At 36.8% G+C, this 24,459-nt stretch overlaps 2 protein-coding genes across 2 annotated transcripts; both read left to right on the forward strand.

Moving 5' to 3' along the window:
* The first annotated feature begins 13,698 nt into the window (after positions 1 to 13,698).
* On the forward strand, positions 13,699 to 14,631 carry LOC133779032 (uncharacterized). Its single transcript, XM_062219035.1, has 2 exons — positions 13,699 to 14,299; positions 14,594 to 14,631. Exons 1-2 carry the CDS (start codon positions 13,699 to 13,701, stop codon positions 14,629 to 14,631), a joined length of 639 nt encoding a protein of 212 aa, XP_062075019.1.
* Positions 14,632 to 21,489: 6,858 nt separating this feature from the next.
* On the forward strand, positions 21,490 to 24,265 carry LOC133780349 (heavy metal-associated isoprenylated plant protein 31). Its single transcript, XM_062220142.1, has 3 exons — positions 21,490 to 21,631; positions 21,738 to 21,816; positions 23,899 to 24,265. Exons 1-3 carry the CDS (start codon positions 21,623 to 21,625, stop codon positions 24,225 to 24,227), a joined length of 417 nt encoding a protein of 138 aa, XP_062076126.1. The 5' UTR covers positions 21,490 to 21,622; the 3' UTR covers positions 24,228 to 24,265.
* The last annotated feature ends 194 nt before the right edge of the window (positions 24,266 to 24,459 follow it).

Raw genomic sequence — 24,459 nt, forward strand, 5'->3', positions numbered from 1 at the left:
GTCTGCACGTTCGTAATCAACTCAACTATGGTCCGACGCATCTCATGAACGAGCTTCAGAATTTCGAGTCTATCATGGGTGGACCTAGTAAAGGAAGATAAAATAAGACTATTGTTGTTGTTGATGATCCAGCTAAGACTGAAGCTATCCAAGCTTCGTCTTCGAAAGCTAGAAACAAGAGGAAAGGTGGACAAAACAACAACCCCAAGCCTGCAAAGGCTGCAAAGACGAGTGCACAACCAAGTGCACAGACGCCTAAGGGGAAGAACAAGAAAAACAAGAAAGATAAAGATAAGTGCTTTCGCTGCAAAGGGAAGGGGCATTGGAAATGAGATTGCCCCAAGCTTCTAGCAGCGAAAAACAAAGGTAATGATTATAGTTCATTTATCTTAGAAACATGTGTTTTAGAGAATGATAAATCTGTTTGGATTATTGATTCTGGATCTACCAATCATGTTTGTAACTCTTTACAGCTTCTAGAATCATGGGAGGAAGTGAACGAATGTAGCTTAAAGCTTAGAGTTGGGAACAGAGCGTTCGTTGTGATCCAAGCTAGAGGAAGAGGTCGTCTGAAGTTCGGAAATAAATTTTTAATTTTAAAAGATGTCTTTTTCATTCCGAATTTTAGTAGAAATTTAATTTCAGTTTCCATGTTGCAATTAGAACAAATTGTTATGACTTTCACAAGTTTTAATATATCTATTTCTTTCAATGGATCACAATTGTGTATTGCATGTTTGGAAAATGGGCTTTATATTCTGCGACGTTACGAACCCCTCGCTCTTAATAATGATTTATTCAAAGTAGCTAAACCTAGGACCAATAAACGTCAAAAGACCAATAACGATAATATGATGTCTTTATGGCACTTGAGACTAGGTCACATTGGCTATGATAGGATTCAAAGAATTACAAAGAACGGACCTTTGAGGGAACTCACCTTAGGGGAATTACCTGTCTGTGAATCTTTTCTATAAGGCAAACTGACCAAGCGTCCATTCTCTACAAAAGGGTGATAGGGCCAAAGAACCACTTGGTCTTGTGCATTCCGATGTTTGTGGACCTTTGAATGTACAAGCCATGGGTGGGTTTGAGTATTTCATCACTTTCATTGACGATTACTCTAGATACTCATGTCTTTACCTAATGCATAGGAAATCAAAAACATTTTCAAAGTTTCAGGAATTCCTAGCAATGGCTCAGAACCAATTAGGTAAAACATTAAAGATCTTGCGATCTGATAAGGGTGGAGAATATTTGGATATGGAGTTCCAAGATCATTTAACTGAACTTGATATTTTATCACAACTTACTACCCCAGGTACTCTACAACAAATGGTGTAGTGGAACGCTAGAAAAAAACTTGATTGGAAATGGTTAAATGCATGCTTAGTTACTCAACTCTACCAACTTCATTCTAGGGACATGCAATTGAAACCGCGAATGACATTCTCAATGTCGTGTCATCTAAAGCAATCCCCAAAACACCTTTAGAATGCTGGAATGGTCGTGAACCTAGTTTACGCCATTATAGAATCTGGGGGTGTCCCGCCCACATCCTGAGGAAAAAGGAGGTAAAGCTAGAGCCGCGAACTGAATTTTGCATGTTTTTGGCTATCCTAAAGGTACTTGGGGTGGAATTTTCTATAGTCATTCAGAAAAGAAAGTGTTTACTTCTACGAACGCTACTTTTCTAGAAAATGACTATGTCCAAAATTTCAAACCTCACAGCAAAGTAGTTTTAGAGGAGATGGTTAAAGATTTGACTCCAACCAATGTTCCATCGTCATCAACGTAAGTTGATGATGAAATTCCCACTCTTCATGTCCAACTGGCGCAAGTCCATTTAAATGAAGAAAGTACCACTGTTCCTGAGCAAATAGTCACAGAGCCTCGTCATAGTGGGAGGGTTTCTAGAAACCCTGTTCGCTATGGTTTGGATGGTGAAACCAATATGGTTGTTGGTGACACTAGTGATGATGATCCATTGTCTTTCAAACAGGCAATGGCTAGCCCTGAAAAGGAACTATGGCTCGAAGCCATGAAACAGGAAATGGAGTCCATGTACTCAAATTCCGTTTGGGATCTTGTGGAAGCACCTAGTGACTTTAGGGCCATTGGGTGCAAGTGGATCTACAAGAAGAAACAAGGTGTTGATGGAAATATTGAGACTTATAAAGCTCGATTAATGGCAAAGGGTTATGCCCAAAGAGAAGGCGTGGACTATGAGGAAACGTTTAGTCCGATAGCCATGCTCAAATCCATTTGCATCCTTCTATCCATAGCAGCTGCTCTCGACTATGAGATATGGCAAATGGACGTCAAGACAACTTTTCTTAATGGAAAGCTTGACGAAGTCATTTATATGGATCAGCCCGAAGGATTTAAAGTAGCTGGACGAGAAGGAAAAGTTTGCAAGTTGAATAGGTCCATTTTTGGACTTAAGCAAGCTTCTCATTCCTAGAATCTTAGGTTTGATGAAATAATCAAAACATATGGCTTTGAACAAAATATTTATGAGCCCTGTGTTTACCAACTGAAGGCAAATCAAATAGTGGCATTCTTGGTTCTTTTATGTAGATGATATCTTACTCATTGGAAACAATGTTAAGAAATTATCAGATGTGAAGAATTGGCTGAGCACTCAATTCCAGATGAAGGATTTGGGTGAAGCAAGTTATGTTCTAGGTATCCAGATCATCAGGGATAGAAAGAACAATTTCTTAGCTCTATCTCAAGCAGCTTATATAGATAAAGTGCTTGAACGTTTCTCAATGACAAATTCCAAGAAAGGGCGTCTACCGTCTCGCCATGGAATTCATCTTTCAAAGAAATAGTCTCCCCAAACTCCTGAAGAGGAAGATGCATTGAGAAAAGTTCCTTATGCATCTGCAGTTGGAAGTCTAATGTATGTTATGTTGTGTGCTAGACCAGATATCTGCTATGTAGTGAGAGTAGTGAGCAGGTATTAGTCAAACCCAGGACTCGAACATTGGATAGCAGTTAAGCATATCCTAAAGTATTTGAGACGAACTAGGGATTATATGTTAGTCTACAAGGGTGGTGTTCTGAACCCTGTAGGCTACACCGATTCATATTTTCAGACTGATGTTGGTGACAAGAAGTCTACTTTTGGAATGGTGTTTACTCTTGGGGGTGGAGCTGTGATTTGGAAAAGCGTAAATCAGTCTGCAATCTCAGATTCCACCATGGAGGCTGAGTACATAGCCGTGTCAGAAGCAGCTAAGGAAATAGTCTGGCTAAAGAAGTTCTATTTGGATCTTGGTGTTATTCCAGAAATGGATAAACCACTTGTGTTGTTTTGTGACAATACAAGAGAGATAGCCAACTCGAAAGAACCTCGAAGTCACAAGAGGAGTAAGCATATAAAAAGGAACTGTCACATTATTCGAGAACATGTGGGCATGGGAGATGTGAAGGTTATGAAGATTGCAACTGAAGACAATCTTGCGGGTCCGTTTACAAAGACACTACCAGAAGCTACATTTGATACGCATATCAAGGAAATGTGATTAGTAGAATTAAGGCATTAGTTTCAATTACTGCAAGTAGGAGTTTGTTGGGGTTTTATTCCGTAATTAAATCTCAAATTCTTTGTAATCTCATTTTATTATAAATAAAAGAATAGAAATCATTTTTTGACTTGGTCAATCACTTTGCTCACATGTTTTATTTTCATGATTATTTGTTTAATATAAACTTCTATTAAATCCCGAGCATATAGCTAATCTTATTTATAGTGACGTAATCACAGTGGAATATAAATATGATTATATGTTCAAAATAAGTTAGTCCTAAGATTAGTCAGTGCACATGATTTACACTGACTTGCCAATCTATGATATGATCTACTTACACATTATAGTGTTATGTTCTTTCCAGAACATTAGCAAAGTAGATAAGATCAGATGTATTTGTTACATCGAACAGAACCGATATTGACAGTTGATAAGATAAGTAAACATACCGTTATTATCTATTCTAGTCATATCATATAGTTGACCATAGGTCAATTCAATCTCAATTATGAGTGGTTAGTATTCTAACTGATTGTATTATTTGAGCTCTTTGACTTGTTCGTTACCAGCTTACCCTACAGACTAGCCCATACTTACATCTTGGGAACTCGGTAGTATAATAGAGTGGGAGTGTTAATCATAGATATGAACATCTATAGCTTATGATGAATAAGTGAAGCGATGGTTTCCTTTTAGTTTGGTTCAAGGTGTTAAAAGATAGAGATCTCATTTCAGTAATTAAATTAGTTTACTGAAATATCATTTACAAGAAACTAAGTATTTTAAGTATAAAATACAATGAGGGGTACAACGGTATTTTAGTCCAATCTCATTGTAGAGCTTCTATAGAGGATTGAGTAAAAATTATGGTAGTAACAATGGATAATTAATAGCATATCTACATTTGTTATAGAGCATTCTATGAATTCAAGAGTGCAATTCCGAGTCTATAGTAGAGTCACGAGGAATTAATAAGTTAATAAATTTATTTGTTAGATTTATAATAACTTATTGGAGCTTGATTTCATAGGCCCATGGTCCCCATTATACTTTGGATAAAATCATCTAGATAGTCTCAATTAATTGATTTAATTATCAATTAGAATTATAAAAGTTGACCAGGTCAATTTTGGATAGTTTCAAAGAGTTATGTAATTTTGAGAAGAAAAGAGAAATTATGGCAGATTTATTAATTAAGATAAATTGGTGTCTAAATTAATAAATAAGTTTAAATCAAGGTTCAAATTATAAATAATTAATTTGATAAAGGATTTAAATGATTATTTCATTAATTAAATTAATAGAAAATAATACAAACCTTGATTTTAAGTCCAATGGGCTTATAATCAAATGGGAAATTTCACGGGCCTAAAGCCCATGATAATTTTGACCTAGGGCTTTAAAATAACTATTATTTTATTTATTTTTTAATTAAATTAAATGGCCTAATTGAATCTATAAAAGGAGTGCTTAGAGAGAAGTCATCGATTAAGATTTATGAGACGATAAATAAGTTTAATCACTGGTTTTCTGATAGTTTTCGATTCTCTCTAAACACAAGTAATTTTCTAAGCCTCTTTGATTATTTTCTCTTCTTCTCTCTATATCTGTCTCATGTGTTGAGAATTGCCCACACTAGTCTAGGTGATTCTAAGGATACATTGGATGACTGTGAAGAAAATAGAAGATCGGTTCAGTTTCTTAATAATACTCTGCGACAGAGAGGATACAAGAGTTAGAGAAACTAAAGGAATGAATCTTTCATTCTGCTACGTATACTGTAAGAATTCTTGTCTTTGTTTCTCTTTGAATTCAATTTTAGAAGCATGCTCTAGGTTATCTCATATTAATTTGTTTAATATTAGATCTACATGAAAATAAATAAAGATCCTGTATAAGTTTTCCTAACAATAATAGGCTGAAGGGTCAGTTTTAATGCTGACCTCGCCTCTTCTACATTGACGAATCTATGAGCCTTATTATTGAACTTGGTTATTGTCCTCATGGGTTTCATTTGCATGTCATCCCAAAGTGGACTTCCTGGCAGTACTCCAGCTCGTACTGCCATGAGATGACCATTATCATTGAAATTTTGGGCTCGTGCCACCTCTATGTTAAATCTTTCCAGGTAGCATTTTAATGACTCTCCTGGCTATTGTAACGACCCAAATTCGCTAATAAGGCTTAAGGGCCTTGATTAGTGTGCCTGGAGGGCAAAATGGGAGTTATGTGTGGTTTTAATGATTTAGATGCATGATTATGATTTAAAACATGTTATATGATTACTTGAGTATTTGAGATGCATGACTATGTGTGTTAGTATGCATGTAGGCCTTGATTAGGTTAGAAGGGCATAATCGTAATTTTGGCCATTATGGGCATAACTGCTTTGATATATGTGATAATTGTCAAGACCACATTATTATGTGGATATATCTGTGATCTGTGACTCGAGACGATCCTAGTGAGCAAAATAGCGGAAAAGTCATAGCGGGGATTTATACCTGGCTCGGGGTGAGCTTAGGGGTATAAATGGGAGTCTGGCGGATATATTGGAGTCTATTTTGACATTGAGGAATGCCATTGGTGATTAATTAGGTATGGGGAATTAAGCGGGGAATAATAAAGACACTCGAGGAATTAGCGGGAATTGGGTGAAATGACTAAAATGCCCTTAAGTGGACTAAAGGGTTAGAATTAACAGGGAGGGTATAATGGTCATTTTCCTTACAGAAGTTAGATTATACTAAGGCTATATGTTAGTGGAATTTGTTGAATATCAAAGAAGTCTGAAAAAGAAGGAAAAGGAAGGGAAAAGAAAGGAGAGAAAACAGACAGAATTCTCTAGGTCGGTTTGTGCTTCCTTCACTTGTTTCTTGAGGATTTATGGAGTAAAGCTCAGAGGAGAGCTGGGATTAACTAGGAATCAAGGATCCTAACCTAATACTGAGGAATTGACAGAGGTTTAGCAAGGTTTCATCAACACTTGAGGTAAGACTTAGAATTCTTCAGTTTCAGTTTCTGGTTTTTGAGTTGTGGTGCTTAAGTTGAAATTGGGTGGAACCTTAGGGAATTCAGACTTGAGGCTGAGGAGGAGCAAGCCAAAGGGGTCTAGAAGAAGCTTGTGGTCGAAATTCTATCAAAGGTATAAGGTCTAAACTCTAAACTTTGATGTTTAGCTAGTTTTTACTAAGTTTTAGAGTTTAGAAGTGGCTATGGTGAATTCTGAGTTTGTGGATGCATGTGCTTAGGTTTTAGATGTTTAGGGTGCTTGGGATGAGTGGAGTGTGGTTATGAGGTTGTTTTTGAGTTTGGGTAAGAGTTGGAAGAGGTTTGGTTGAGGTTGGTTCGAAGAAATCGCAAAAAGGGAAACATCAGTGCAGGGCTGTCTGTGACTAGTGCTACAGCGCTAGCCTTTGGGCGCTGTAGCGCTAGGCCATTTTGCTGAAGGGTTTTTGGCTTCTGTTTGTAGCGCTGTAGCGCCCTCCCAAGAGCGTTGTAGCGCTACCCTGCCTCCTGAAGGAGATTTTTGGGTTATTTGCAAGGGTTTTTGACCTAAGGTTTGGGGTTTGGTTCCACCACCTTGTTTGGTGGAACTAGGACTTCCCGGGGGCTCGGGATTGGCCCCGGGACTAGGTTTTGAACTTTAGGCTTGATGATGACTTTGGCCATGATTGTATTTAGGTGAGCGCTAGGGCTCGAGGGGGATCGTGCTCAAGGTGTCGAGGGATCAAAGCTATTGAATTGAAAGGTAAGAAAACTGCACTCGGTTATACGATTGTGATGGGACTAAGTGCTCCCAAGAGTTGTATCGTGTCAATGTTGGTATCACGCCATGGGACATGTAAAAGCGGCCTAAGAGTGTCGTACAGACTATCAGTGCACAGAGCGCGATTCGGCCACTGGGAGCCATGAACACTGGATAACAGAGGGAGCAGCCTGTGAGCGCTAGCCCTGGTTATCGTTTATAAACTGTGCATGTTATGAGTTGATATGCTTAGTATGTGGAATACTTGACTATATTGAATGGTTATTTGACTGAGGCTGTGTGATGCAACGTGAGATATTGACTTGTCTGATAATTTCTTATGCTCTGTTGATATTGTGTTTTCTTGCTGGGCCTTGGCTCACGGGTGCTACGTGGTGCAGGTAAAGGCAAGGGCAAGCTGGACCAAGCCTGAGGTGGAGAGCTCCGAGGTGAAATGTACATAGTCAGCTGCTCGATCACCACGATCGAGGAGTGGATCAGGACAGGGATAATCTAACTGCTTGTTTTGCCTTAGTATGGCTGGTTATTGTATCTGAGTCTCACAACTTTTGTAAACAATCTTTAAACTTGTATTTTTGGGATCCCGTGCAACCAGATAATGTTTCTTAATGAAAAGTGTGGCTTTTGAGACCAAAACGCTTTTAACCCTAGTACCTTTGTAGCTTCTGCAACACGATTTTAATTAAATGACTTGATTAGCAAGTCTGGCACTTAATAAACACATAGTGTAACGGTCTTGGCTATCCAGGGCGTTACAACTATTGTCTAACATTAGTCAAGGTCGAGGCCTCGGGCCTAACACCTACCATGGCCTTGAATTGTTTCTTGAATTCCTTAGCCAGTTGTTCCAAAGAGAAGATCAAATGCCTTTGAAACTTGTCGAACCAGTTTTTTGTTGGTCTCGTCAACGTGGTTGGAAAGAGCATGCACCTAAGCTCGTATTCGATGTTGCTGACATGCATTATCGTATTTAACGTACTCAGGTGGCTATATGGGTCTGAGGTCCCATCAAAGGGTGCCACGTGGGGTATCTTGAATCCATAAGGAAACAGAGTTTTTGTTATGTGTGGAGCGAAAGGCTCGAGCTCCTCATCCGAGTTGTTAGCCTTGTCCCTATTTCTTTCTTCTTGAAGGAGCCTGAATGCTCTTTCAAGTTGGTTGATTCTTTATTGGACCAGGTCCATCGTAGGTTGAGCTTGCACTTGGGGTAGCTGGTTATTCTTTGTGAAAACTATAGAACCCTGCCACAGCACAGGGTTATACTGATTCCCATGTACTGGCTGCATGGGCTCTTTTTGGCTATTCAGATGTGTTTGTAAATCTGGGTTTGAAGGGTTAGCCTGCCCTCGATTTTGATTCAAGTGATCTCAAAGATCAGGATAGTCATTCTCATAATTTCCAATATTTCTAGGCTTGATGTTATATACACTCACTGACATGCAGAGGTCCAGACTTCCACTAAGGAAGTGAACATTCCTCTCAGGTTGTTGTTGTGTGGCGCGATGGTTGCGTGGTGGGTTTTCCACTTGACCCTTCACCCCAGTCATTTGTGACATCGACATATGAATTCCCACCGGTTAGGATGCCCTATGTCCTCGTGGAGCCTCTCGTTCACCCCCTTATCCAGGTCAAGCCCTATGATTTGTATCTTGGCTCCCACTCCAAGAAGGTCTCTGGGGTGCCCGTTCCCCCATCTAGTTCCCATTAGGAGTTGGTTGGGGTGCCTCTCGAGTTGGAGAGGGGTTTCATATTGGCGATGAAGGATGCCTTATTGGTGATGGTGGATGCCTTCGATTATTGGGTCTGGAAGGTCCAGAATTGGCTCGGACAAGCTCCGAGTTGTTCCTAGCAGGCTCAGGGTTATCATTCCGAGCTATGGGAGGAGCTCGATTATTCCCCATTTCATCAGTTACACTTACTATAGGGTTACCGCTAGCAGTGTTTTGAGCATTTCCACAGGACGACCGTTGACGGTATTTTTCCTAGGCATCGGTTGGGCCTGTTGGGCCTGTTGGGCCCTTTGCTCAGCCAAAATAGCGGCCGTACTCCCACGGGGCCATCCTCTTGTCCTCCGAGGCGGTGCCTGTACTTCAGTGCCTTGCCTAACCGATTCCTTGTATAGCCATGTGGCTTCATCTAGCTATTCGCACAGTCTTCGATTCTCCAATTCCACAATGGACATGTACCTTTCAGGATTATAGTATAGATCCTCATCGAGTCTGGGGGTTGGAGCAGGTTGCCCTCTGGAGGCTAATGATGCACTTCCCTCATCGGGGCTCTGATCTACCATGGGCTGCTTCCCAAGCCTTTGTTGGTAGTTATCAGTTTGATGAGTTCGCTCCTCAGGGATTTGTGGCAATGGTCGCCCACCAGTTCCAGGTTTGTTCGTGGCGGCCATTGATGGTATGCATGAGGTTTTTGATTAAACAATACATCGATTTGCTTAATGCCCTCAATGAAAGCACCAAACTGTTGATGCCATTTTTCGTCAACTTAAATATGAAGAGCACTAAACAAAAATATAGAAAAAGTAGAAGGATTCAGAGGCTTTTTTACGTGGTTCAACAGTTAAAATATGCCTAGTCCACGGGTCACTATTATTATTCTCACTACTCTCTCAAAGCTTTTTCAGAAAGCAATTTGGTAGAGTATTCTCTAGTACAATTTTATGTCCCCTACAAATAAATTACTACAGGCTAATATCTTCTTCTGATTCAAGGAAGTTACAATCAATCAAATAAATTTGAAATCAATACTATAAATGCGTTAATTACATAATATCCCATGACAATAGGGATTTAATATATGATAATAACGAATCCCTAGGAAATAGGAATTTCCTAATAGTCTTTCCGAGTGCAAAATGCGTCACTGAGCTCGATCGTTGTGTTGACGTGCTTTCGAGACTGGCCAAACTTTGAGCTCATCGTTCCAGTTATAACCTCCTCCTCATCCAGTGATTTCGTCGAACTCATTCCTCGGAGAAGATTGGTGTGTTCGAGCTTGCACCTCATGCTCGAACTCTGATAACAGATCTGGAATTGTATGTCAATTTATACAAGTGTACATCCAACACTTGTTATTTTCGATCTTACTCTTTTCGAGCCTACATTTTGAGGCTATTTATTTTATTCTCGAAATTTGGGTGTAACAATTATTTTTATATCAGTTTATTATACAATATTAGTTTAGTTTTTTAAAAAGGGAACTTAATATATTTTATTACTTTTACATTGTTTAATCTTTATTTTTCGTAATTTAATGTTACAATTCAAAATCACAAATACATTTTTCATTGTACCATTGTTAGTTTTCACCCATTCAACTTCTCTTCTCTGTGATGTCTTCTTTCTTCTCCCTATTTCGTCGAACCTTTTTGGAGAGAGTCTCACATTCAGTCGCCTCGCCTTCAACTCAAATTATTTAATTATTTAATATCATTTTTTATTATTGTACTTATTTTTTTACTATATTTAAAAAAATAATAATAATTTTTTTCCCAATTTAAAGATTGTGACTATTTTTTTTTCTTTGTCTGGGTTAAGAAAGTGATTACTTTCACATTTACATATGAGTAATGATATGTGCACCAAAAAATTACACCAACTGACGTGGCACTTTTTTTTAAAACAGTGGGTCCCACCTGATATAGATTTGATTGGTTAAATGAAACTGGCACGTTTGTTGATGTAAATTTTGGTGCATAATTTTGATGCATATATCATTATTCTTTACATATTTTTTTTCTTCATATTGGGATGTTCTCATCAAGGTAACTAGTTACACATTCACGTTTTCCTATCAGACTTTTTTTAGAATAAATGTTCACATCAAGGTAATTGGTTACCCATTCACAGTTTCATATCTATTTTTTCTTTCCAATTTTGGCGTTCCTATCCGGGTTACTGGTTATCCATTCAAGTTTTCATATTTAAATTATTTTTCCATATTTGGATGTTCTTACTAGGGCAACCAATTACCCATTCACGTTTTCATTATATTTTTGTTTTTCAAATTTGAATGTTCTCATAAGAGTAACTCATTACATATTCACACTTTCATATAAATATATATATATATATATTTCCAAATGTTCCTATCATGGTTAGTGGTTACTGCCTAAGTTTTCATATCTATTGTTTTTTCTTTCTAAATTTGGATGCTTCCACTAGGGTAATCGATTACCCATTTACGTTTTCATATCATATTTTTTTCTCTAGATTTGAATGTTCTTATCAGGGAAATTGGTTTCTCATTCACATTTTCATATCTACAAGTTTTTTTCTTTTCAAATTTGGATTTTTATAATGATTATTTTAAAAAGAAAATACTGAAAAAATTGATTTGAAGTTTTCTACATATAATAGAAAAAAAAAACACTAAAAAAAGTACAATAATAAATAATAAAATAGTAAAATAATTATGTAATATTAAAATATATGTGCAAAAATAAAAAAAATGAAGAAAAAAGTAAATGGAAGGATAAAAGAGAGTAGAAAAAAAGAAGAAGGATGGAAGGAAAAAAATGAAAAAAAAATAGAAGGAAAAAGAAAGAAAAAAAAGAGAGAAAAGAAAACTTAAAAAATATATAAAAATACAAATAATGAAAGAAAAAAAAAAGATGAAGGAAAAAATGGAAAGAAAAAAAACAATGAATGAAAAAAATGATAGAAAAATAAAAGGAAAAAATGGCAGAAAAAAAATTGAAAATTAGTATAAAAAAATTGGAAAAATAATAAAAAGATGAAGGAAAAAAACAAAAATTTGAAGAAAAAAAATTACCCTCAAAATTGAACAAAATATAACTATAATTTGAAATATGACATAGTTATATATTTCAAATTTATGAGAAAGAAAATCATATAATTATGAACTTCCAAATTAAAAAAAAACCCTAAAATAGTAAAAAAAATTCAATGATATTTGTGTAAATCAATCATAGGAAAAGAAAAGGAAAGCTTTTATATTTTTTAGATATTAATAACCCCACAGTCTCACTAGTTGACTAGGGAAATTTTACACTGTATGTTCCATAACATACTTAATTTTTTTAAAATGTCAACATAACTTACTCTCCCAAATATATGCCATTTTTAAATTTTTGGACAAAAATACCCCTAGCATTAAACACTCTCTTCCCAGCCAAACTCTCTCATTTCTCTCTCAGTATTTTCTCTCAACCGAGCAAACCCCTCACATTCTCACCATCTCTCTCAGGCGAAGCTCTCTCTCTCCTCACAGCTGCCGTCACCACCTTCTTCTCCATCGCTGGCCATGGTAAGGCAGTTGTTGTGGTTTATTTTAAAAAAAAAAATTGAATCGTAATGTATAAATCGATGAAATGGGTTTGATTTTTAATCTTTATTTTGCAAAAATGTAGCTTTAAATGGGTTTGATTCTATGCGCATCATTTTGGAAGATTATGTTTAAATTCTGCAAAAATTTGGTGGGTTGATGTTCATTCGATTCCACATCGATGCCATTTCGATGCTTCATCGATGGTAATTCGATGACATACAGTGCATCTGTAGCTTTTAAAATATTGAAAAGTTATTCATCAATGCGCAATCGATAGTATTTCGATCGACCAGTAAATGAAGGCAATAGTCCATCGATGCGCAATCGATGGTATATCGATGTCATTTTGATGGTTGCATGGTTTTCATTTTTTTGTGTAAAAGTCGATGAAATTTTGATGCTATGTCGATGCGATGTCAATGGCTTTTATATGTTTATTCGATGCTCTATCGATGCTATTTCGATGGTATATCGATGGTTGTTCGAGCACATTAATTTGATGGTGATGCATCGATGGTTATTCGATGTTATGTCGATGCGATGGCTTTTATATGTTTATTCGATGCTCCATCAATGCTATTTCGATGGTATATCGATGGTTGTTTGAGCACATTAATTTGATGGTGATGCATCGATGGTTATTCGATGCTATGTCGATGCAATGTCGATGGCTTTATATTTTTATTCGATGCTCCATCGATGCTATTTCGATGGTATATCGATGGTTGTTCGAGCACATTAATTTGATGGTGATGCATCGATGGTTATTCGATGCTATGTCGATGGCTTTATATGTTTATTCGATGCTCCATCGATGCTATTTCGATGGTATATCGATGGTAGTTAGAGCACATTAATTTGATGGTGATGCATTGATGTTTATTCGATCCTATGTCGATGTGATGTCGATGGCTTTTATATGTTTATTCGATGCTTCATCGATGCTATTTCGATGGTATTTCGATGACAACAACAGACTGTGTATTTTTTGTAAATTCAACTAATTCTCTTTTTTTTTGGATATTTTTGCAAATGCCACCCAAACGTATCCCACCGCTTTAGATCCTTATAGAGGATCATTATGTCGGTCGTATGACCTATAGAGGTTCTAGGAGGTTAATAAAATTGAAGAAAAGATTTGAGGAGCATGGATTGTTGGGGAGGGTGGATGAGTCTGTTTTTGGACCATTCTTCACAGCCCCTGCCTTTTCGTTCTCTGGGGTATTGGTGCACACACTGCTTTTGCGAAAGGTCAAGTCTCCGCGTGGCGATGAGGTGCACTTCTTGATGGGCCCAAACTTATGTAAGTTTGGGGTGCATGAGTTTGCCATTATCACTGGCCTGAGCTGCTCCCGTCCACCACCTGTCGTTGACATTCAACCTCACATTACTTCCTCTCGCCTAGTTAATACATATTTTAGTGTGGAACCAAAGAAAGACATTAGGTTTAGTATGTTGGAACGAGATTTTAGTATGTGCGATATACCTGATGATTTGTACAAGCTCAGCTTGGTTTACTTTGTGGAGGGTATACTATTGGCTGCTGAGAACGACAGTGCTATTTGGCGAGATTCATTGCCGATGGTCGAGGATTTAGATTATTTTGAGAAGTATCTGTGGGGATCCCTTTCATTCGATACAACTGTGAAACAATTCAGTAGAGATATGAAAGCGATTGGTGGTACAATACCAGGTAAGAAGGCGAAGAAGATCACGAGCTGGAGTCTTCTAAGGGTGTTCAGGTGGAGGCAAAGTACACTTGCAGGGGTATCCACCAGCCTTGCAATATTGGGCATACGAGACGATTCTTGATTTACAGAAGGAATACGCCAAGCCCTGTGGATTCAAGTTCCCTAGGATGCTACAGTGGGAGAGCATAGGCCAACCGAAGCATTTGCATTTGAAGGATGTACTTGTGAGGAGACATATAAGTTATATTAAATTTAAATATGTCGTTTCTAATTTGCTTGATTTGTTTCCATTACAGTTGTCATGCATTTCTATCCTAAGGCCTCGACCAAATGAGTGAGACTTCTTCGAAACCATATATCAGAGGACAAAGGGGGATGCTCCTAGGTATGCGATGCTGCAGGATATGATCCAGCCTGTACTAGAGGATGGAAGACCTTACGATCCTGAGGCAGAGGCTGCTGCGGTGGCTGAGATAGCCATGGAGGCTGGCATATTTGTGGAGGATGCCCCGACAGAGACTGCTCCAGATACTAGTGCAAAACCTCCTTCTGCTCCTGCTCCTGGGGCTTATGAGGTTGTGTTGGGTGAGATGGCCAGACTATCAGGTGCAGTGGACGAGGTTAAGGCCACTCTAGGTATCGTCCTTAAAAATCAAGAAGTCATATTAGAGAAGTTGGCAACACTAGGTGGTATACCTACTCTTGGATCTACTCAAGCAGTGGATGTAGAGTACGACATTCTCCCCACATGTTACGAGCCTCTTGTTGGAGAAGCCACACCTTCTCAACCAGTGCAGACGGTCTTAGGTACGACTAATCCATGAGTTTTTACATGTTTTAAAGAGATTATATACTAATTGCTCCCGTTACAGGTAAGCGCACTATACTCCAGCAGCCAAGAAACCAAAGTTTAAGGACCCAGTTACGATCCTTCCTTTAAAGGTGTTGGATCAAGATATGTTGACAACTTTTAACCGATGGGTACTCGATGAGATTGACAACAGCAGATCGAGGAAGTTGGAATGTTGTGATGGGACCCCTGTTTGGTTCTTGAAGTTGAAGGTGGCAAAAGAATGGTTGGCAGAAACTATAAGTCTCTTATATTTGTTAGAACATTTATCTCATTTTAACAATCCACTCTTCCTTAACGATACTCTATTTATTTGCAGCATCTCGACACTGCGAATTATCTTACATGGAGACGTCTTTTTGAGTTGCCGAATATGTACCCTGTGAAAGCCACCGTACTTGATTCATCATTTGCACAGTATATTCCTACTAGATATGAGGAATTCAAGAACAAAAGCAGGACTTACCAATGGGACTCGGACATTCTTAATTTCGTGAAAGGAGATGCTAAAAAATACAAGAAACCTTGGGGTGATTACAATGAGGTCTACTTCCACTGGTGCTTGGAAAATCGATATTGGGTCCTTTGCGAAATAAATTTCACTGATTGGATGATCACTATATTTGACTCAGATCATTCCAACTTTAGCCATAATAAGTTGTCTAAGTTGATCGAGCCTTGGACTAGGATGCTTCCATCTTTACTCAACGCTTCTGGTATGTTTAAAGGACACCCCAAGTTGAAAATAGCTAGACCAAAGATCACCGTTCGAAACTTTGATTGGCAGCGCATGTCCACTGATATTGTCCCACAGTCTAGAACCAGGTATTTAGATGTACTAATTTCAGATTTTCATAACACTGTTCTCCTTTAATTTTCAATACACTCACAAATGCGATTTCTTGGTTTCAGCGGAGATTGTGGTGTCTTTGCCATCAAACACTTGGATTTTATTCTTGGAGACATTCCCTTATCATATGCCATCGAGGACAACATTCAGTACGTCAGGAATAAATTATGCATCGACATTTTTATGAGAATGTGTACCCTTGATGTTAGAACATTTATTTTGATTTCTTTATGTTAGAACATTTATTTTTATTTCTCCTTAGTTTTGTATATAAAAAATGTCATTTCGATGGCTATTCGATGACACACAATAGTATATTTCTCCTTAGTTATGTATATAAACAATGTCATTTCGATTAACAAAGTCCATTAATACACAAATAAAAAGAGTAACAAAGGCCATTAGTACCCAAATAAAAAGTTTAACATTGATGCCATAAATTTCAAACACGAACTTTACAAGTTGTCCTATTATGGCCTAGACTTCAACAAGTGCTGCACTTGCGTTGTACAACCAATTTATTTCCATTGGAAGGATGTCGTTTCGTCTTAGGCCTACCTTGTTTCTTCTTTGGACGACCAACCGGGTTTTTCTGCGCAAGTATTCTCACTTTTATTGTCATAATGTCATGTGGAACAATTCACTCTTCCTCGTTGCCAGTAGGATATATAGATTCTGTGTAAGAGGACCTCCATGTCTCAATTTTATAGTAATTTGAACACAGTGAATAAAATTTCACCACTTGCTTAAGGGATCCAGATAGTGCATGAGCACATGGGATACTAATAATCTGAAACACACCACATGTGCATGTCTTATTCAGGAGGTCGACTTCACCATTCAGCTCACCATCTAACACATGGAACTCATGCCTCCCTATTGCATAAGGGATCAAGAATCGAGCTTTCTCAGCCATATCCACAAAAATTTTCTCATAGGTCGGTGCAAGAGTTGTAGTTGTCTTCTCTCCTATCACAGAACCAGGACTGCAGTGTGAAGAGAATAAATTTCAACGAATGTAGTTATCGGAAAGCTCCTAGTGTCCCAGGTCTTATTGTTGAAACTTTCAGTGTAATTGCTTGTCATTATATTATACCTAGTATCCAGGAAAACTAACATTTAATAGTAATGTAAATTTAGAAGATTTCATAAATTAAAATACAATTTACAATGACATGCCTATTTCCAGGAAAGTAAGCACGGGACCACTTATCAAAACTCATGCCTTCTAGGTATTGAGCAATATCTGGGTCTTTTGATTTGATTTTTTCGAAGTTAGCGTGTGTTGACGCAGTTCTTCGGCAACAGGTAATTAATAGAATAAGGAGAGGGATTAGTGCTAAATAATGAGCCGTAATAGATGAATGATCTCAAAGTAAAATGATAACACAAATACTTTTTTAGGTGGTTCAAAGGTTAAAATCCTTCTAGTCCACCAGCCAATATTATTGATATCTCTCTGATATTCCTTACAGGGTATTTCTTTACAAATTAGAAGCCAACCCTTTGCAACTCCCAGGGTCTCCATATTTATAGGGAGAGGGCACCTGGGTGTTGAAAAGGGAGGTCATCCTGTGACCTTCTTACCCATCATGTCACTCCTGTGACATTCATGATTAATTCCTAAAACCTGACATTGAAGTGTGGTCTAATCAATAGGTAAGGGGGATAATGGGCCGCACAGCCCAACCCAGCCGTGGGTGCCTGAACACGCACGTTTATGCTGTGTGTCCAAGAATTCAGGGATGGATCAGACACGTGATGTCTGATATATGCACGTTTACATTGCGTGGTTGACTTTATAAAAGGTCAGAGGTGCCAACTCAAGCTCGTATCTCGAGCTTGATGTAGTCTCAGCTCATGGTGTCCATACTTCTGACTCGACTCTTTAGTAATCTCATTAAGCCTTTGGTTATCTCGAGCTAAAGAGGTAGGACCTTGTAACAGCAGCTCCGGGTACGTGGCTTCCACGTGGCTGATATAATTATGTCATTTCTCAGCTCGCTAATAGCCCGTGGATATTTAGGGCGTACAGCGTGGAACTCGGATTTCCTAAAAGCATATGCCGCATTATACATCAACACGTGACAATGATCAGTCTTGAATTTAGCAACCACATTCATACTAATGTGGTGGTAGCAAGCACCGTGATAGGCATCGGGGAAAATAGTTTCCAAGGCATGTGTAATACTTTCATGCCTGTCAGATACAAACGACAGGTCCTCAACTTCCCCAATCGCTTCCTTTATCTTTGACATGAAATACTTCCAAGAATCATGATTCTCACTATCCACAATACCAAATGCAACTGGATATAGATGGTTATTTGCATCCAGCGTGACTGCACATAACATCTGCCCACTGTATTTTGTCTTTAAAAAAGTGTCGTCCACACATAACACAGGACGACATGTATGAAACCCTCTTCTACTAACTCCGAGTGAGAAAAAGAAATATTTGAATCGATCTTCCTCAGTGACAAAATCTCTCAACGTCCCGGGATTTTTCTGTTGAAGCATGAACAAGTACGATGGTAACTTCTGGTAGGATGCTTCCAGTGTCCCTCTAAGAAAGAGCATTCTCTCGGCATCTCCAAGCTTTTCCATATGACAACTCAATGCCATAATCATTCTTAATGTCCTCTCTTGTGTTGTTTTCCATGTACGCATTCGATCCAGTCTGATATTTTTTCTTTATGCAATGAACAATAACCCAAGGTGCAGCTTGGCGATGGCCTTTATGTAGGAGGTCAAGTGAGCAAGTGTGTTTGTTGGTGAAACGAATTATCTCGAACATATCAGATTTACGAATTCTCTTCCCCCTCAATCTCCACCCACAATCAGGATCCTTGCAAGTGATATACCAAACTTCAGTACCTGACTTCTTCACCACAAACTCGAAGTTCTTCTTCATTGCATACAAGTGTGCATTCGTCTTCAACTCTAACTTGTTCTCAAAAACCTTCCCAACTTCTATTACGCCACAACTCACTCCAGATAACGTGGGGATAACATAAGAGGGGCATGGGATATCTTCAGCAGTATACGCTGGAGAACTCCATCTATTTCTATCGTCTTGTGTAGTTGGACGAATGCTCTCTGAGCCAGCAGTCCTCCGTCCTTGGCTTTCTTGACGTCTTGGCAAGGGTCGTACATTTAAATTATCCACTTGAACCACAAGTAGCATCGACAATCAACCCTCTGAGTTATCGTTATAACTACTGCACCCCTCAACTCTTTCATCATCATCACCAAAATGGGCAACTAGATCGTCGTTGACATAAGGCTCATACTCATACCCATCATCATGCGGGAGATTTGTTGGGGGAAAAAAGTTTCATTATGACTAGGACCTCCCATGCATACACTTGGTCCAGGAGCTATTTGTGGAACAGCCGTGCATGATTGATTATGATTTTCCATATTAACACTCGCTCTAGGAGATGGATCAATAAGAGCAATGTCCTTTGCAATCGAACTAACGCATAAAGGAACCCGATGTGTTAAGGACTTCGAATTGTCAAGAATAAGAGCACTAACTCCTTCTTCATCTGTGATTTCAATGGAATCTATGCTAAAATCATTGCATGTAAACAACACTTCCAACTTCAAGTCAAACAATGACCTATCCACTTTTAGCTTTGAATACAACTTCTCCAATAATTCCATGTAACCAACATCAATTAGTACATGTATTATAGTGTTCAAACCAGCTTTGAAATTCCATTTTTCTGCTTTCTGTTCCCAAACACCATTGTAAGAAACAATTATATTAACTCTGGAACCTACAAATTTACAAAAAAAAAAAACATAAGAAAATTATAAAAATAAAGTGTAATCGTTGAAGAATCGATGGTAAATCAATGATGAATCGATGCCTATGAAAATCTGTATTGCAGTTCAACATCGATGACATTTCGATGCATAATCGATGTTGATGGTTGCCATTTGTACGCGATTCCATTTCGATGGTATATCGATGCCACATCGATGCCATATCGATGCTGAACCAAATCAACATATATGGCATTGATTCAACATTGATATACCATCGAAAATAACATCTAAATTAGAGGTTTGCCTCAGCATCGAGATTCCATCGATGTACAATCGAAATGACATCGATGTACCATCGAAATGCCATCGATGTATAATCGATGCTGATGGTTGCCATCAGTATGTGATTCCATTTCGATGATATATCGATACCATATCGATGCTGAACCAAATCAACATATATGACATCGATTCAACATCGATATACCATCGATATTATATCGAAAATAACATCTAAATTAGATGTTCACCTCAGCATCGACATTCCATCGATGTACCATCGAAATGCCATCGATGTACCATCGATTTTGGAATGGCTCCCACATAATCCCAGATTCGAAGAACAGTTCAAAAATTGCAGAAAAAAAATCCAAACTCAGCTGCGGAACAGTTCGAATCTAATATCTAACCATGACATTTCATATTCACAAGTAGATAGAATGAAATGATACTTACCCATGATTTTTTTCTCTTAAAAAATGCTAAGAATGACAAATTTTTCACTTGAAATGAAACTTCCAGATCTGAGCAGTCTAATTTCTTCAATGATTTGGCTGTGAAAATCGACAAGGATTGCTGTGAAAAATGGCTGTAAATGATGGATGAGAGAAAGAGATAGAGAGAAAAATGTATGAAGTGTTAAATTTGAGTGATGGGAGTATTTTTGTCCAAAATAAGGGAGGGGGCACATTATGGGGAGAATTTTTATGATGGCATGTTATAAAATTTAACTATATTATGATGTATATAATGTAAAATTTCCCTTTGACTATAGCCTGAACAAATTATACCATTCGCATAGCCAACATCTACATAGTCTAACAATTGTTCTTTTATATTAGCAGAGCATATTCAGCAAAGTGGGTTCAGCCTTTTCATAGTGGTAAAGCGTGAAGAGCTTCTTTTCTGCACAATGTGCAGGCAAGACAGGGGAAAGAAAACACAGCTCGAAAAATGGGCTCTCATGTCATGACTTAGAAAAAAGTGCCTTAAACTGGTTTACTTTACGGGGTGTCCCAATAGTTTTTGTACAGCAATCGACTTTGCCTTAAATAATCACATATATCAAACGACAGTTGACGTAATAAATGGTCGACAAGCTTAAAGAATCAGGGTTTGTTCTAATAAAAATGTCACAAAATTATGAGTAAAAGACCCTACATGTCGTATTATAAAATGGGGTTTAATTAATTATGTCGTATGGGTGAGGACTGTTTGATAATAATTCAAGGGAAGAGCGTGGTGTTTGAGCAGTAGGAAATTGTAATTAAAGAAGTATCAAAATGAAAAGAGAGAGAGAGAGAGAGAGTGAGAGATATTAGCTTTGGTGTTGGGGTTAAGAAAGTCATGCTTTTTTATTCCACGCGTGAGTACTACTTCTCATGCTCTCTCTCTGTCTTTTCAAAACCCAAAGGCTCCTCTCTTTTAGCTCATGATGACTCTCTCTATATATAAGCTCTCAAACCCTTTGACATAATGTGATAGTGCTAAGGAGAAGAGAGTGTCTGTTGTTTGCTTTGCTTCATTATTGGTGTTATATAAACCAACCTGCTCTGGAAAAAATTTAACAATGTCTGCAGTAAGTGTCATTCTTAGTATTATTTTACTCGTACGGCATTTTTTTTTACACTAACTATTGTTCTATGGAATATGGAAGTGATATCTTGACAATGTGAATGTTTCAGATGGTTGAAGTGAGAGTCCCAAACCTCGACTGTGAAGGCTGTGCTTCAAAGCTTAAGAAAGCTCTTCTAAAGGTCAAAGGTAAGCTTTTTGTCTAATTTATATTTATAATGACAATGCTTACCACTACTTTTCTACACTTTTTTTCTTTTGCACTGTTGTCTTAATATTATTAAATGTTAAGTAACTTCTGTCTCCTTTATTTCTAACATGAGAATCGGAACTTCCTAACATGCAGTGCCGTTTAGTTAGTCAAGTATAGAATTGTAAAGATTATGTTAGCATTGTTAGATAGTAAAAAAAAAAAAAAAACCAAATGGACTACAAAATCATTTTGTTTTTTTATATCATTGTTTTTTTACTTTTTTCAAAACATTTATGTATTTTTTCAACTTAATTCTTTTGTTGTTAAAGTTGATGATAAATTATTTAATGTTTGTTTATTGGTGTATATTATAAAGTTTCGTGGTGATTATTCATATAAATTATTATATCTTTAGTTTTCTTTTAGGATTTTTTTTTTCTATATGAATTAATTTTTTAATAAAAAAAATGTGTGCTGACTTAATTTATTTTAGTTTTCTTAAACAATATTTCAAAGGCAATAACAGCATGAACCTGTAATGGGCTTCGGCCACTTCAGAGTTAGCTCAGTTTGAAAACTGTGACTTGTTTCATGCCCAGTTAGTTTTAGTGAGGATATAATCTGACCCAAATTTGTAGGATTGAGTTGGTAAAAATGGGTTGAAGACCGGTTTGGTGTGCAATAACAGCCGTGAAGAAATTACACGTAGTACCCAAATTAAGTTAGTCTTTTTATTTTTATCTAAAATTTTAAAATTATTAATTAATACCAATTTTTTAATTACAAAACTTATTGTACTTTTTTTAGGCTTTAAAATGTAAACAATAATCTTTTAAAATATAAACTACTAGTCAAAAATGTAAATTACACACCCATTCATAAATGTAAATCAGAAGCCTAAAAATATAAATCAATAGTATTTTAATTACTCTGCCTCTAAATATGAGTATTAATAATAAAATAAAATAATGAATAAAAGTAGGTAATTTTGAAAAATCCCAATAGTCCTACTGCAAATGGGTTCACCAAAAGGAAAATTGTAGTCACTCTTCTTCTCCAAAAAAAAAAAAAGAAGAGGAAGAAAAAAATTGAATGCTACCTCCTTTGTTTCTAATTTTTCTCCAATATCTCTTTTAGACACTTGTCAGTGTATGAAAAGTGGAAAAAACTAGGAGCAATAAATTTGTATTCGTTTGCTTTGTGTTCATGCCCACTCTCTAAGAAGCCTTTTTCTTTTACACCCACACTCCCACTAAAGCTACAAAAAAATTAGGCATTTCAGGCTTTATGTTGCTATTAGCCCTTTTTTTCGTTGACTTTATTTATCACTTTCTTTATAATTTCTGTTATAGAATGTTATAAACACCACAAGTCTCCCAGTCTATTTAGGGCAAAGTAATGTAGATTAGCCACCAAACATAAAAGCTTTTTTGTTTGGTATGACTATGACTTTTCAAATATGCACCTTGAACCTACTTTGCGGTTAAGAAGATCTTCAATTGCCAAAAAATTAATATAATGATATATTTAACATATCTTTAAAAAATATATAATTTTAATAGTAATTTAAAGAAGGTGTCAAATTTGACATATGCTATATTGCTAAAAGTTGTGTCAAATTTGACACAAAATATAGCTTGACCCAAATTTAATACATCAATAAATACTATTTTTATTTATTTATTATATTGCTACTAATTATTCCAATTTAGTAGTTGACAATTAATAACCAACTATATATCATTTTTTATTTATTTTTCAATGACAAATTTCTTATAATACATAATTTGGATAATAAAAAATAAGTTTTGTATATTCTTAATAAATATTATATAAATTATTGATTTTTTTTGTGTTAATTTGTAGCTTGTGCATTGATACACAATTATAAATATTGGACCAAATATAGCATTAACTCATTTTTTGTTGGATTAGAGATGGTATAATCTATCAATCCAAAGACACACTTAAGAACTTCCAAAACCTATAAGCTTTTTTGGTTTTAATTCTGTACTAATTTATTTTTTAATGACATTTATAATAACATCTCTGAATATTGATTTTATTTTTTTATTAAGGTGCGGAAGAGGTGGAAGTAGAGATGGAAACACAGAAAATAACAGTGAGAGGTTATGCCTTGGAAGAGAAAAAGGTGCTTAAGGCCATAAAGAGAACTGGAAAAGCAGCAGAGCCATGGCCATTTCCAGGATACTCTCATTTTTCATCGTTTTACAAGTATCCAACTCACATTGTCAATCATTACTATGATGCTTACAAAAATGGCACCACTAATGGTGTTCACACTTTTTTCCATACACCATCTGTTTATTCCGTCGCTGTAGCCTCCGACGAGGCTATTGCTTCACTCTTTAGCGATGACAATCCTCATGCTTGTACAATTATGTGATTCCTTTGCTGTTTTAATCTAAGTTCTATTGTACTCAATTATACGGGTTGATTTTACAAACATCACTCAATTTTTTTAAAATAATGTTTTTTACCACTAGATTTTGAATTAAAGATTCATGTAATATATTTTTATAATTGGCTAATTATTCATAGCACCATACATTTTTCGATAGTTTACTAATAAATCACTATACTTATGGTTTAAACTGTAGGGATATAATAAAATAAAA

This window comes from Humulus lupulus, chromosome 5 (assembly GCF_963169125.1).
Source record: "Humulus lupulus chromosome 5, drHumLupu1.1, whole genome shotgun sequence".
NCBI classification, from domain to species: Eukaryota; Viridiplantae; Streptophyta; class Magnoliopsida; order Rosales; family Cannabaceae; genus Humulus; species Humulus lupulus.

What these genes read in the sequence shown, in the direction of transcription:
- LOC133779032 (XM_062219035.1), top strand. Translation starts at nt 13,699, where the DNA reads ATGACCTATAGAGGTTCTAGGAGGTTAATAAAATTGAAGAAAAGATTT. An exon ending in GATTGGTGGTACAATACCAG is followed by an intron (nt 14,300 to 14,593) that starts GTAAGAAGGCGA and finishes TTTCCATTACAG; the next exon opens with TTGTCATGCATTTCTATCCT.
- LOC133780349 (XM_062220142.1), top strand. An exon ending in AGCTCTTCTAAAGGTCAAAG is followed by an intron (nt 21,817 to 23,898) that starts GTAAGCTTTTTG and finishes TTTTTTATTAAG; the next exon opens with GTGCGGAAGAGGTGGAAGTA.